We start from the raw sequence: 13,321 nt of genomic DNA, 5'->3' as shown, positions 1-13,321 counted from the left end.
CTGAGGAAGAAGCAGGCCCACTCCTCTGGGGACAGGGTGACATCCTATGCTAGGACACCCTGGTACGCTGAGCTTCCTGGCAGCTCAGTCAAGAAGAGCAAGGGATCACCCCGCATTTCTCTGAGTCAGGAAAGTGGACACAGGCTCGAGGAGATTCATCACCTGGGTGGCCTCAGGAGCTGGGAGGTCAAGGACCAGTTTGTAATCCACTTAGGAAGGGTCTCCTGTCCTCTGAACTGGCTGCTTGGGTGAGTAGGGAGCTCAGAAAACAATGCTGCTGCCTCCCCACCCCCAGAGTCAGTCATGCGATGCTCACAACCACGGGGAAACAGCGGAAGCTGAGCCAGCCCGCAGCCAGCTGAGGGTCCTCAGCATCCCTGCCAGCTGCCTTGAGGTGGGGAGGGTGGGGGTCGGGTACAGACCACCAATGAGAACAGGTGCTCTGTGTGTGTGTGTATGTGTGTGTGTCAGTGGTGCAAGTATCAATGTGTGTGTGTCTGTGATTTTGTGGGTGTGTAACTGTGTGTGCAGGTCCTATGTGTCAGTATGTGTGTGGGTAACATCTGATTGTGTGAGTGGTTTGTGAGTGTGTGATCAGTGTCTGTGTGTATATTGAGTGTCACAGTGTGAAGTGAGGGACACGGAGAACTTCATCCCTCGCCCCCACCCAAGGTCCCTCTGATCACGTGACCTCCCTACAGCAAATGCCAGTGACAAACCTCAGAGTTGAAGGTCACTCAGGAGGAGGCAGGTGAGATACGGGGAGGTGAGGATGTGTTCCGGGGATGAGGCTGTGACCCCATTAGGGAGGGTGAGGCTAAGGTGAAAGGTGAGTGACAGGATCAAGTCCAAAGACCCCGGGTTCTTCCTGGGAGCCTGCACAATGCTGGCAGTCAGGCTGGGGTTGGGGACTTCGCTTTTTTCCTTCCCCAGCCAGGGTAAGCACCTGCAGAGGGCAGCAGGGTCAGGAGTTCTGTGCCACCCCTGCACTGACCTTCGCCGTCCCCTCCCTGCACCCTCTGGCAGCACAGTCACGCCAACAGGCAGGCTCAGAGCAGAGGACAAAGGCCAGTCTCAGCTCCTTTATAAAGGGGCCCAGGCTCATCAAACCCTCAGAGTGGGTGAGAGAGCCCTGCCAGGTCTGGTCCTGGTGCCTGGTGTGGTGAGGGGCCCCAGTGTGTCCAGAGGAGCGCAGTGTACACTGAGGCAGCCATGGGACTGCTGACCGGGGAGACACTGGGGCCGCTGGCCGTGGCCGTGGCCATCTTCCTGCTCCTGGTGGACCTGATGCACCGGCGCCAACGCTGGGCCCCACGCTACCCCCCAGGCCCCATGCCCCTGCCTGGGCTGGGCAACCTGCTGCATGTGGACTTCCAGGACACGGTTTGCAGCTTTACTCGGGTGAGGAACGTGGGGGAGGGAGCAGCAGAGGTCCTGGGGACCCCACATAGCAGCAGACGGTGGTGGTGAAGCCACAGGCTGCACAAGGAGCTGGTGGAACGGAGGAGGCAGGCATGAGAGGCCTCCTGGGGGAGGGCAGCTGGGTAGGGCCTGGGGGACAGTTTGAATTTTCCCATCAAAGGTCAGAGAGGGCAAAGGCCTGGAGGGGGTGGGCCTTGGCAGAGGGTTTGGGATGCAGTGGGACCGAGCATAAGTTCTGTGAGCCTGAGTCCCTTCTGAGGACATCAGGAGGAAAGGTCCTGAGATTGGAGAGAGGAGGCTGGGCATGAGCCCCACTGAAATCAGGAAATCGAGGTTGACAGGGGACAGTGACCAGGTTCAAATCTGTTGCTGCTGTGAGATCTTGGGCCTCCCTGCTCACCTCCCTGAACCTGTTTCGTCACTTATAAAATGGGATGCTAACTTGGCCTACTGACAATGTTGGTGACCTTTGCAAAGTCATACCTGGGTGGTCTTATCCAACGTGAGGTCCTCAACCATACAAGTTGTGACCCCCAGCGTCACCAAGCCGGATAAAGTCCTTCCATTCCCCCACTCCCCAATTTCCCCGTCTGGCGGCCCAGGGGTCCCAGAAGGCTAGGACCAGGAGACTGTGGCCAGGAGCCTGGCGAGGGTGGGGCTTGTCGAACGCCTTAACCCCTGGCCTGCAGCTGCGGCGCCGCTTCGGGGACGTGTTCAGCCTGCAGCTGGCCTGGACGCCCGTGGTCGTGCTCAACGGGCTGGCGGCCATGCGCGAGGCGCTGGTGCACCGCGGCGAGGACACCTCCGACCGCCCACCTGCGGTCGTCTATGAGCACCTGGGCTACGGGCCACACGCAGAAGGCAAGCGGACAAGGGGGAACCGCGGCCCAGAGGGGACTGTGCCCACAGTGACCCGAGACTGGGCTGGGCCAAGCTGCGTCGGGGGGCTGTAGGGGGAGATCTGCGGTGCAGGGAAGAGTCAGCGTACTGGAAGGGGCGGCAGGTGGAGGAAGGAGCCTGCGACCAGGGTGCGGAGGTGGACGTGCGCGGGCGGAGGGCGGGGCCTCACAGGGAGTGGGCGGAACACAGGCCACCCGGAGCTGGTAGGGAACGTCTGAGAGGCGGGAATGAGGAGGAGGAGTCAGTGTGGGCGGGGCTGGGGGCGGGCCGAGAGCTTCCTTGAACTGGAAGGCGGTCACAGAGGCTAGAGGTAAGGTTGGGGACAAGACTTGCCCTGAGTGGGGAGGGCTGGCGAACGATGTCTCCGGGCCGAGGGTTGGACGTGTCTCCAGGCAGAAGATGGTGTAAAGTGGGCAGGACTTGGTGGTGTTACTCGTGCAGAAAGAGGTTCGTGTAGGTGAAGCAGGGGGCGTGGCAGTGGGAGCAGGGTAAGGGGCGGGGCCTGTAAGGAGCAGGCGAGGATGTGAGGGAGTAGAGGGTGACCTGTGCTCGCCAGAAGCGGGTGTCAGAGGGGGCGGGGATGGTGGGACTGAGAACCAGCTTAGAGGGAGCAGAACAGGGAGCGGAGCTCCGCGGGCCGGGGGCGGGGCCGGGGCGGGACGCCGGCGTAGACGGAAGGGCGTGCGAGCCTGTGAGCAAGGTGTGCGCGCAGAGGCGGGGCGAGGTCACAGCCGAGCCACGCCCGTGCCCGCCCCGCCCCCAGGGGTGATCCTGGCACGGTATGGGCGCGCTTGGCGGGAGCAGCGGCGCTTCTCCCTGTCCACCCTGCGCAACTTCGGCTTGGGCAAGAAGTCCCTGGAGCAGTGGGTGACCGAGGAGGCCTCGTGCCTCTGTGCCGCCTTCGATGACCAGGCCGGTGAGTGCTGGGCTGAGGGACAGGAGACAGGGGTGGAGGCTGGGGAGGAGGAGCTGGAGGCGACCCCCTGGCCTACACCGTCCCCTCCCAGGACGGCCCTTCAGCCCTGACGCCCTCCTGAATAAAGCGGTGACCAACGTGATCGCCTCCCTGACCTTCGGGCGCCGCTTCGAGTACAACGACCCGCTCTTCCTCAAGCTCCTGGACCTAACAGAGGACTTGGTGAAAGAGGAGTCAGGCTTCCTCCGCCAGGTGCGGGGTGGAGGACGACAAGGAGGGCGCCTCCGCCCTGCACTGGGCCTCCGCGGAGGAGGATTTGTACAGAGGGGTGTTGGGTCAGCGGCCCCCAGGAGGGAGCTAAGGAATCTCTACTTCCTTCATTGGAAGCCTCTGGAACCCGTGAGATGGAGATGTTAGATTTATCCTGCTGTGGCCCAGGCCAGGCGAGAGGGTTGAGGTCTGAAGTTAGGGAGGAACCAGGTCAATGGTGGGGACACCCTGGAGTCGACTGGGACCTGACAGGTGGAGGTGAACACCTGAGCACTGGGAACTGAGGGCCTCACATCTGTGGCCTGCACAGGTGCTGGAAGCGATCCCCGTGCTCCTGCACATCCCGGGGGTGGCTGCCAAGGTCTTTCCTGGGCAGAGGGCCTTCATGGCCCAGCTGGATGAGCTGCTTGCTGAGCACAGGATGACCCGGGACCCGACGCAGCCTCCCCGAGACCTGACTGACGCCTTTCTGGACGAGGTCGCGAAGGTGAGCCCCCAGGGCCAGGGCCAGTGACAGAGGCTGTGGGTTGAGGGCCTTTGATGGAAGCCAAGGCAGGGGGAGCTCTATGTATTCCCCAGTGATCAGGCCCCCGGGCTGATGGGTGCAGAGTGGGAGGCCATTGCGGGGCTTTCTCCTCCTTCCCCTGAGCCCACCCTCTCTGCATGGCACAGGCCAAGGGGAGCCCTGAGAGCAGCTTCAGTGATGACAACCTGCGCCTGGTGGTGGCTGATCTTTTCACTGCCGGGATGGTGACCACCTCGACCACCCTGGCCTGGGCCCTCCTGCTCATGATCCTGCACCCGGATGTGCAGCGTGAGCCCAGCCTGGCAGCCTGGTGGGATGGGCTGGGGTGGAGGGGGACAGGCTGGGGGCCCTGAGCTTGGTTTGGCCACCAGGAGCTCTGAGCAGAGGCTGGGCCCTGCTCACAGGTCAGAGTGACCTTCTCCTCCACATGGGCACAGCCCCTGAACAGGAGTCAGGAGGTTGGGGTGCAACTCCCTATGTTCTGACCACTGTGGGGACGCTTGTCTGTCCAGGCCGTGTCCAACAGGAGGTCGATGAGGTGATAGGGCAGGCGCGGCGACCAGAGATGGGGGACCAGGCCTGCATGCCCTTCACCATGGCCGTGGTCCACGAGGTGCAGCGCTTTGGGGACATCATCCCACTGGGCTTGACCCACATGACATCCCGTGACATTGAAGTGCAGGGCTTCCTCATCCCCAAGGTAGGCCTGCGGCCCTCCTCAGCCCAGCCCAGCTCCACGTGCACCCTGGGAGCCCCAGCATTACCATTGCCAGGTGGGGCCAGGATGGAACCCAAGCCACCTAATCCTCATTTCCACAGGCACTGACTGTAGAGGGTGTGACCTGCCCACAGCCAGAGGGAGTGTCAAAGTGGGCGGGTGTAGGGGTGGGTGTGGGGATGAAGCAGAGGCAGGGCTGGCCCCCCTCCACGCAGAGACCCAGCAGGGAGCCAGAGGGGGAGACAAAATAAAATATGCCCCATCGTGTTGCAGTAGCCCATGCATGGAGTGACAGTTGGTAGGCATGGAACCCAAGAGGCAGGTCACTTGGCCCTGCGATGGGAGCAGGGAGGGTGCCAGGAAGCTCTTTGGGCTGAGACTGACTTGAAAGAGTCCCTGTGTGTGCCAGGCAGAGAGTATGGCCCATGCATGTTTGGTGGCAGGGGTCCAGGGTTCCCCCAGCCTGGATCTCACTCATGCCCGGCGTCTCCTGCCAGGGGACCACGCTCATCACCAACCTGTCGTCGGTGCTCAAGGATGAGACCGTCTGGAAGAAGCCCTTCCGCTTCCACCCCGAGCACTTCCTGGACGCCCAGGGCCGCTTCGTCAAGCAGGAGGCCTTCATGCCCTTCTCAGCAGGTGCCTGTGGGGAGCCCGGCTCGCTGCCCCTCCTGGGGAGTCTTGGAGGCGTGGAGCCCAGGCCCCCAGGCTCGCTGACCCCCATCCCCACCCACAGGCCGCCGCTCGTGCCTCGGGGAGCCCCTGGCCCGCATGGAGCTCTTCCTCTTCTTCACCTGCCTCCTGCAGCGCTTCAGCTTCTCGGTGCCCGCTGGGCAGCCCCGCCCCAGCGATCATGGTGTCTTTGGCGTCCTGGTGACCCCGTCCCCCTACCAGCTCTGCGCTGAGCCCCGCTAGAGGGGGGACACCAAGCCTCGAACCCACTCCTCGTGGAGGCGCTGATGACCAATAAACCAGTCTGATGGCTCCAACCTGGCTTGAGTCCCACCTGAGCCCCCTGAGCAGAGATGCAGCCTCAGCAGCCTCCCCAGGGCAGCCACTTCCCCTGCCTGATCCAGCTCACCAGGCATTTGACCCCATTTGAGAGACAGGTTTACTTAGGCTCAGAAGCTGACAGCTTACCCCCTAGTCACCCATGCAGACCCAACAGTGGCTGCCCTGGTTGGTGACTAAGTCCATGTAGGCCTTGACTCCTGAGTGTCAGGGGGCGGGAGGAGTGTGAATGGGCTTCTGATGGAATCAGCCCAATCCTGGGCTGGGGGAGCGCCCTCAGGTTCAGGGATTCACTGCGAGGACTCAGGGGAGTCAGAACAGCTGTTATACTCACGGTTATGGTTTTCCAGAGAAAGGATCCAGGCAGAATCAGCAGTGGTCAAAGGCACATGGGTGGAGTTCAGGAAGAGCAGGCACAAGCTTCCAGCTGTCGCTCTGAGGACTCGTACAGACAGTGCTCAGTTCTGCCAGCAGTGATGTGTGACACAAGCAGAGAGTTTGCTCACCAGGGAGGCTGCCCCGAGTCTGGGTGTCCAGGGATTTTGTTGGAAGTCAGTCACTTAGACTCGGAGAGCCCCATGGCTCACCCTGACGGCAGTTACTCAGTCCCCAGCCTCTCTCAAGGTCAAACAGTGTGGCCCCTGGTCCCGCCATCAATCACATTGTTGACATCAACTGTGTGGTGTGACCCAGGGCCACAGCTACAGAGACACTTGTCAGGCAGGTCATCCTAAGGGTGAAGGGGGTGTTTCCCAGGAGCTTTCAGGGGCCAGGCAGTTTTCTGGACTGTGTACGGACTGAAATCCCAAACCTGCTGAGTAAACTTTTCACCTCACAGGGCATACCCCTGGTTTTTGTCTCCTACAGCTAAATGGTCATATTTGTGAATATCTTCAATGTGTGTGTGTGGGAGTGAAAATACACACAACATAACACTTGCCATCTCATCATTTTCGAGTGTGCAGTTCAATGCTGTTAAATTCTCGTATCGTGGAACCATCACACCATCCATCCCAGAACTCTTTCATCCTGCAAAACTGAAACTCTGTCCCCGTGAGACAACAACTCCCCATGGCCCCTCCCTGTGGCCCCTGGCAACCACCATTCTACTTTCTGTCTCTGTGAATTTGACTCCCCTAGGGACCTCACATAGGTGGCATCATATGGTATTTGTCTTCTTGTGACTGACTTATTTCGCTAAGCATGGTGTCCTCAAGGTTCATCCATGTTGTGACATGTGTCTGGATGTCCTTCCTTTTTTAGGCTGAATAAGACTGCGTTTTATGTAGAGACCACGTTTTGCTTTTCCTTCATCCATTCACGGACACTTGGGTTCCTTCTCTCTTTGAGCTACTGTGAATAACGCTGCTGTGAACATGGGGTACAAATACCTCTTTGAGACTGTGCTCTCGATTTGTGGATATGGAACCACGGGATTGTTGTCCCACAGCAGCTGCGCCATTTTACACTCCCACCGGCAGTGCGCATGGTTCCGATTCTCCATGTCCTCGCCACCACTTGCCATTTTCTGTTTTGATGCTGGTAGCCATTCTCATGAGTGTGAGGTGGAATTTCACGGTGATTTGGATCTGCGTTTCCCTAGTGATGGGTGACTTTGATATGCAAAAGTCCATTTGTATATCTTCTTTTAGAAATGTCTGTTCAAGTCGTCTTCCCATTCTAAAACTGAGTTGTGTGTCTTGTTATTGTTGTTGTTTTTGAGTTTTAGGTGTTCTCTATATATTCTAGATATTAATCCTCCTCCAATAAGTCATGCGCTGCATCACGACCTTTTGGTGAACAACGGAGCGCACATACAAGGGTGGTCTCCTAAGGTTAGTACCATACAGCCTAGGGGTGCAGCAGGCTATCTCATCTAGGTTTGTGTAAGTGCACTCTGTGATGTTCCCACAACAATGATACTGCCTAACAGCACATTTCTCAGAACGTGTCCCGATGGTTAAGTGAAACGTGACTGTATATGATTTGCAAATATTTTCTCCCCTTGTCTACTTCGTCTTTTGACTCTGTTGATAGCATCTTTTGATATGCAACATTTTCTAATTTGCATGAAGTCCAATTTGTCTACTTTTTCTTTTGTTGCTATGCATTTGGTGTCACATCCAGAAATCACTGCCAAACCCAATGTTGAGAACTTTTTGTCCTATGTTTTCTTCTAAGCATTTTCTAGTTTTAATTCTTACCATTTAAGTCTTTGATCTATTTTGAATTAATTTTTGTATATGGTGCTAGGTGAGGGTCCAGCTTCACTCTTTCGCATTAAGATACCCAGATTTCGGGGCCAGCCTGGTGGCCCAGCGGTTAAGTGCACACGTTCTGCTTTGGTGGCCCTGGTTCGCTGGTTCAGATCCCAGGTGTGGACATGGCACTGCTTGAGAAGCCATGCTGTGGTAGGCATCCCACGTATAAAGTAGAGGCAGATGGGCATGGATGTTAGCTCAGGGCCAGACTTCCTCAGCAAAAAGAGGAGGATTGGCGGCAGTTAGCTCAGGCCTAATCTTCCTCAAAAAGAAAAAAAAACAAAAAAGATATCCAGATTTCCCAGAACCATTGGTTGAAAATGTTTCCAAACCTGAAGTGAGTTTGCTCACCCGTTGGGCAGCAAGCCAATCTCTGACACCGGGGGTGGTGGAAGAAAGCAGGAATTTTATTTTTGCACAGCGCTCAGCAAGGAGAGAGGGCAGCTAACGCTGAAATCCCAAACTCCCCAAAAAGCTAAAAGGAAGGGTTTTTATTTGGGGTTTTAGGTAGGGGAGGGGGAGCATATGGCCTTGCTGGTCGGAGCTTTCCCACCAGCCTGTATCTCTTTGCGGGAGGAGATAGTCCAGGTGCTTGTCCTTGACAGTGTCTGTCTCCATGGAGGATAGTGGATTCTGGAGCCAGGAAGCCAGAGAGTAAGCAGGGAATGAGTGTTTTGGTTTTAACCCCATATATGCTGGGTTTAATGTGGGGAAACTGATATCAGGGTCGGTATCAAAAAGACTGTCCTTTCTCCATTGAATGGTCTTGGCTCCCGTGTCAAAATCATTGGACTGCCTGTTTCTGGGCCTTCTGTTCTCTTCCGTTGGTCTATATCTCTGTCTTTATGCTGCTACCACAGTGTGTTGATTACTATAGCTTTGTAGTAAGTTTTGAAATAAAAACGTGTGAGTTTTGGGGCCGGCCTGGTGGCGCAGTGGTTAAGTCTGCACGTTCTGCTTCGGCGGCCCGGGGTTCGCCAGTTGGGATCCTGGGTGCAGACATGGCACTGCTTGACAAGCCATGCTGTGGTAGGCATCCCACATGTAAAGTAGAGGAAGATGGGCGTGGATGTTAGCTCAGGGCTAGTCTTCCTCAGCAAAAAGAGGAGGATTGGCAGCAGATGTTAGCTCAGGGCTAATCTTCCTCAAAAAAACAAAAAAAAAAGTATGAGTTTTATTCTTCTTTTTTCAACATTGTTTTGGCTATTTGGGGTCTGTTGAGATTCCATATGAATTTTAGGTTGATTTTTGTATTTCTGCATAAAGTCATTGAGATTTTGATAGGAAATGCATTAACTCTGGAGATCACATTGAGTGGTCTTGGCGTCTTTATAATATTAAATCTTCCAATCCATGAACATAGGATGCCTTACAGTTTCCTTGTGTCTTCTTTCCTTTCTTTCAGCAACGTTTTGTTGTTTTCATGGTACGTGTCTTTCACCTCTTTGGTTAGGTTAATTGCTAAGTATATTATTCTTTTTGATGCTATCGTCAATCCAAGTGTTGTCTTAATTTCATTTTTGGATTGTTCATTGTTAGTGTAGAGAAATACAGCTGATTTTTATGCATTGATTTTGTATCCTGATACTTTGCTGAATTTGTTTGTAAGTTCTAACAATTTTTTTTGGCATCTTTAGGTTTTTCTACATAGCAGATCATATCATCTGCAAACAGAGATAATGTTCTTTCTTTCCAAATTGGATGCCCTTTATTTCTTTTTCTTTCCTAGTTGCTCTGACTAGAACTTCCAAAACTATGATGAGTGGAAGTGGGAAAAGTGGGCATCCTTTCTTTGTTTCTGATGTTAAAGGAAAAGTTTTCAGTTTTTTCGCCATTGAGCATCATGGTGGTTGTGGCTTTTTCATATATGGCTTTGGTTGTGTTGAGGTAGTTTCCTTCTATTCCTAGTTTGTTGAGTGTTTTTAACGTGAAAGAGGCTTGAACTTTGTCAAATGCTTTTTCAGCATCAATTGAGATGGTCATGTAGTTTTTGTTCTTCATCTGTTAACGTGGTGTATAACATGGATCAGTTTTCATATGTGGAATCATTCTTGAATTCCATTCATAGACCCCACCTGGCCATAGCACTGTCCCACTTGTATAATCCTTTTAATATGCTGCTCAATTTGGTTTGCTGGTATTTTCTTGAGGATTTTTTGCATCAATGTTCGTAAGAGATACTGGTCTGTAGTTTTCTTTTCCTGTCGTGTCTTTGTCTGGCTTTGAAATCGGGGTGATGGGGGCCTCCTAGAATGCGTTAGGAAGTGTTCCCTCCTCTTCCATTTTGTGGAAATGTTTGAGTAGGATTAGTGTTAGTTCTTTAAATGTTTGGCAGAATTCAACAGAGAAGGCATAAGGTCTAGAGTATTGCTTTTTTCTTTATTAAATTTATTTAATTAATTAATTATTTGATTGAGGTCATATTGGTTTATAACATTGTGAAATTTCAGGTGTACATTATATTTATCAGTCTCTGTATGACTGGATCATGCTCACTGCCAATAGTCTAAGTTTTATCCATCACCATACATATACGCCCCTTTACCCCTTTTGCCCTCCTCCCAAGACCCCTCCCCTCTGGTAACCACTAATCTGTCCTCTTTGTCCGTGTGTTTGTTTATCTTCCACGTATGAGTGAAATCAGGCGGTGTTTGTCTTTTTCTGTCTGACTTATTTTGCTTAACGTAACACCTCTAGGGTATTTCTTTGTCAGGGTATTTTTGATTCTTTATTCCATCTCCTTATTATTTAAAGGTCTATTCAGATTTCCTATTTCTTTATGATTCATTCCTGGTAGGTTTTGTGTTTCTAGGAACGTGTCCATTTCATCAATAGGTTATTCAGTTTGTTGACATACAGTTGTTCACAGTACTCTCTTATAATGCTTTAGATTTCTGTAGCATCAGTAGTAATGTGCCCACTTTCCTTTCTGATGTTAGTAATTTGAGTCTTCTCTCTTTTTTTCTTAGTCCATCTAGGTAAATGTTTGTCAGATTTGTTGATCTTTTTGAGGAAATAACTTTAGGTTTCATTGGTTTTCTCTATTCTTTATCCAGCCTCCACTTCATTTCTCTCTGCTCCATAATATTTCCTGTGTTCTCCTAGCTTTGGGTCTAGTTCACTCTTCTTTTTCTAGTTCTTTAAGGTGTAGAGTTAGGTAATTGATTTGCTATCTGTATTCGTGTAGGCATTTAGACTTCTCTCTGAACATGACTTTTGCTGGATTCCATAAGTTTTGGTATATTGTGCTCATTTTCATTCATCTCAAGCTATTTTCTACTTTCTCTTATGATTTCTTCTTTGACCCGTTGGTTGTTTAAGAGTGTGCTGTTTAGGTTCCACATATATGTGAAATTTCCAGTTTTCCTTCTGGTACTAATTCCTAAGTTGTGGAGGACAAGTGTCCTGATCACTCTCAAGATGGTCCATCATGGCTAGCATGCACAAGCAGCATGTCAACTGCTTCATCTGGAAAGTTCCACATGGCATGTAAAGGAGGGGAAGAATAATCCCCTTTCTCCGGTTAAAGGAAAGTTTTCAGTAGTTTCCTGATTTTGCCCTACCCCCTCTTGGACTATCAGAAGTCATAGAGGTGACCATAACTCAGAACAGATGAAATGCCAGCTTGGTGCAGTGTCAGCATCTACCTACACCCTCTCTTAATGATTGAAATTAGTTCATTTTAGCTAATTACATACCGCAATACTATAGGATTATATATTAGCCTCTTATTTGGAGTTGCCTTTTCTTTTAATTGCATTTCCTTACACATCTAGTGAGCTAACGCCTCGGAGCTTAGCGCTATCATTTCCCAGTTCCATGGGCGACTTCTAACTCCAGTAACAGAGCACAGTGCAGCTGCCGCCTCATGTGATGAGCGATGCAGAAACCATTCAGGTAGAGGGGTGGTCTACCACCATCCCCTATTCTTCATTTTCCCAAGCTCTGCCTTCACCACGTCCAGAGAGTCACGATTATTCTAGAAAATGCCATTGTTGAAGCTAACTGTGTCGGGGGTCCCAAGGACCATCATAGATGCAATATCTGCTGGGGTCCACACAGACCTCAGAAATGCTGTTATATTCACGGTTACTGCCCCAGTCTTTTTGGGATGCTAGCGTAAAATACCATAGAATGAAGAGCTTATAAACAACAAACGTTTATTTCTCACAGCTCTGGAGTCTGAGAAGTCCAAAATCAAGGCTCTTGCCGTTTTGATATCTGCTGAGGGCCCACTTTCTAGTTCATAGACGGTCACCTTTTCACTGTGTCTTCACCAGGCAGAAGGGTCAAGGGATCTCTCTGGCTTCTCTTTTATAAGGGCATCAATCCCATTCATGAGGATTCCATCCTCATGACCTAATCAGCTCCCGAAAGCCCCGCTAACAAATATGATCATGCTGGGGATAAGTTTCCCCATGTGAATTTAGGGGAGACATACACTTTCCATCTACAGCAGCTGTGGTTTATTACAGTGAAAGGAGACAGATTAAATCAACAAAGGCAAAAGACACCTAGGACAGACACACAGGAGAGCCCGGCATAGTTTTCCATTTGTCCTCTTCCAGGGGACTCATAGGGACAGCACTTAATTCCCCAGCAACAATGAGTGACACACACAGAGTATTTCCAGTCAGGGAAGCACAACCGAGCCTCAGTGTCCAGGATTTTATTGGAGTTGGTGTCATAGGCATGGAGCACCTGTGTGGCTGATGGGGTGACTAAGTCATCAGCCCCTCCAGAGGCCAGACTGATGATACAGGGAGATGCAGGGTCCTCACCCCACATGTCACACTGTTGGCATGAATGATCTGGTGTGGCCTGAGGCTCCAGGAAAACAATGACATGGGGATCTGGCGGAATATTCTCAGAGCTTAAAGGTCATCTCCCAAGGGGTGGTCAGGGGCCAGTCACTGCTTTACAAGGTGCAGGATTGGAAGCCTTCAAACCTGCTGACTTTACCCTTTACTGCAAAGGACTCACTCGGCCTGGATGCCCACATCCCAGGCCCAACTCCACCCACCCCACCACGGGCCAGCAGCTCAGCCAGCACCATCAAGTCTGCTGCCCACTTCATCTATGACACTCCAATAAGAGGGGAACTCAGGGATGGCTGCAAAGGCATGTGCCAGGTTAACACGCAGACTCAGTCTTCAGGTGCCAGCGCCCTCCCTGGGAAGCCTGATGGCAGTCCTGGAGTGAGCACCTCCTTGACCCTCTCAGTCACCCCAGGATAAGATGGTCCCCCTTTCCCAGCCCCTCAGAAATGGTAATAGGCAGGTGCCCAGTGGGAGTTC

At 52.4% G+C, this 13,321-nt stretch overlaps 1 protein-coding gene across 1 annotated transcript; it reads left to right on the top strand.

Annotated features, from left to right (window-relative positions):
* The first annotated feature begins 1,001 nt into the window (after nucleotides 1–1,001).
* Nucleotides 1,002–5,741, top strand: CYP2D82 (cytochrome P450 family 2 subfamily D member 82). Its single transcript, XM_023631038.2, has 9 exons — nucleotides 1,002–1,401; nucleotides 2,112–2,283; nucleotides 3,086–3,238; nucleotides 3,330–3,490; nucleotides 3,819–3,995; nucleotides 4,181–4,322; nucleotides 4,547–4,734; nucleotides 5,250–5,391; nucleotides 5,489–5,741. Exons 1-9 carry the CDS (start codon nucleotides 1,213–1,215, stop codon nucleotides 5,665–5,667), a joined length of 1,503 nt encoding a protein of 500 aa, XP_023486806.2. The 5' UTR covers nucleotides 1,002–1,212; the 3' UTR covers nucleotides 5,668–5,741.
* The last annotated feature ends 7,580 nt before the right edge of the window (nucleotides 5,742–13,321 follow it).

The sequence above is a fragment of the Equus caballus genome, chromosome 28, assembly GCF_041296265.1.
Source record: "Equus caballus isolate H_3958 breed thoroughbred chromosome 28, TB-T2T, whole genome shotgun sequence".
Lineage (NCBI taxonomy): Eukaryota > Metazoa > Chordata > Mammalia > Perissodactyla > Equidae > Equus > Equus caballus.
This window is presented reverse-complemented; position numbering and strand designations above follow the sequence as displayed.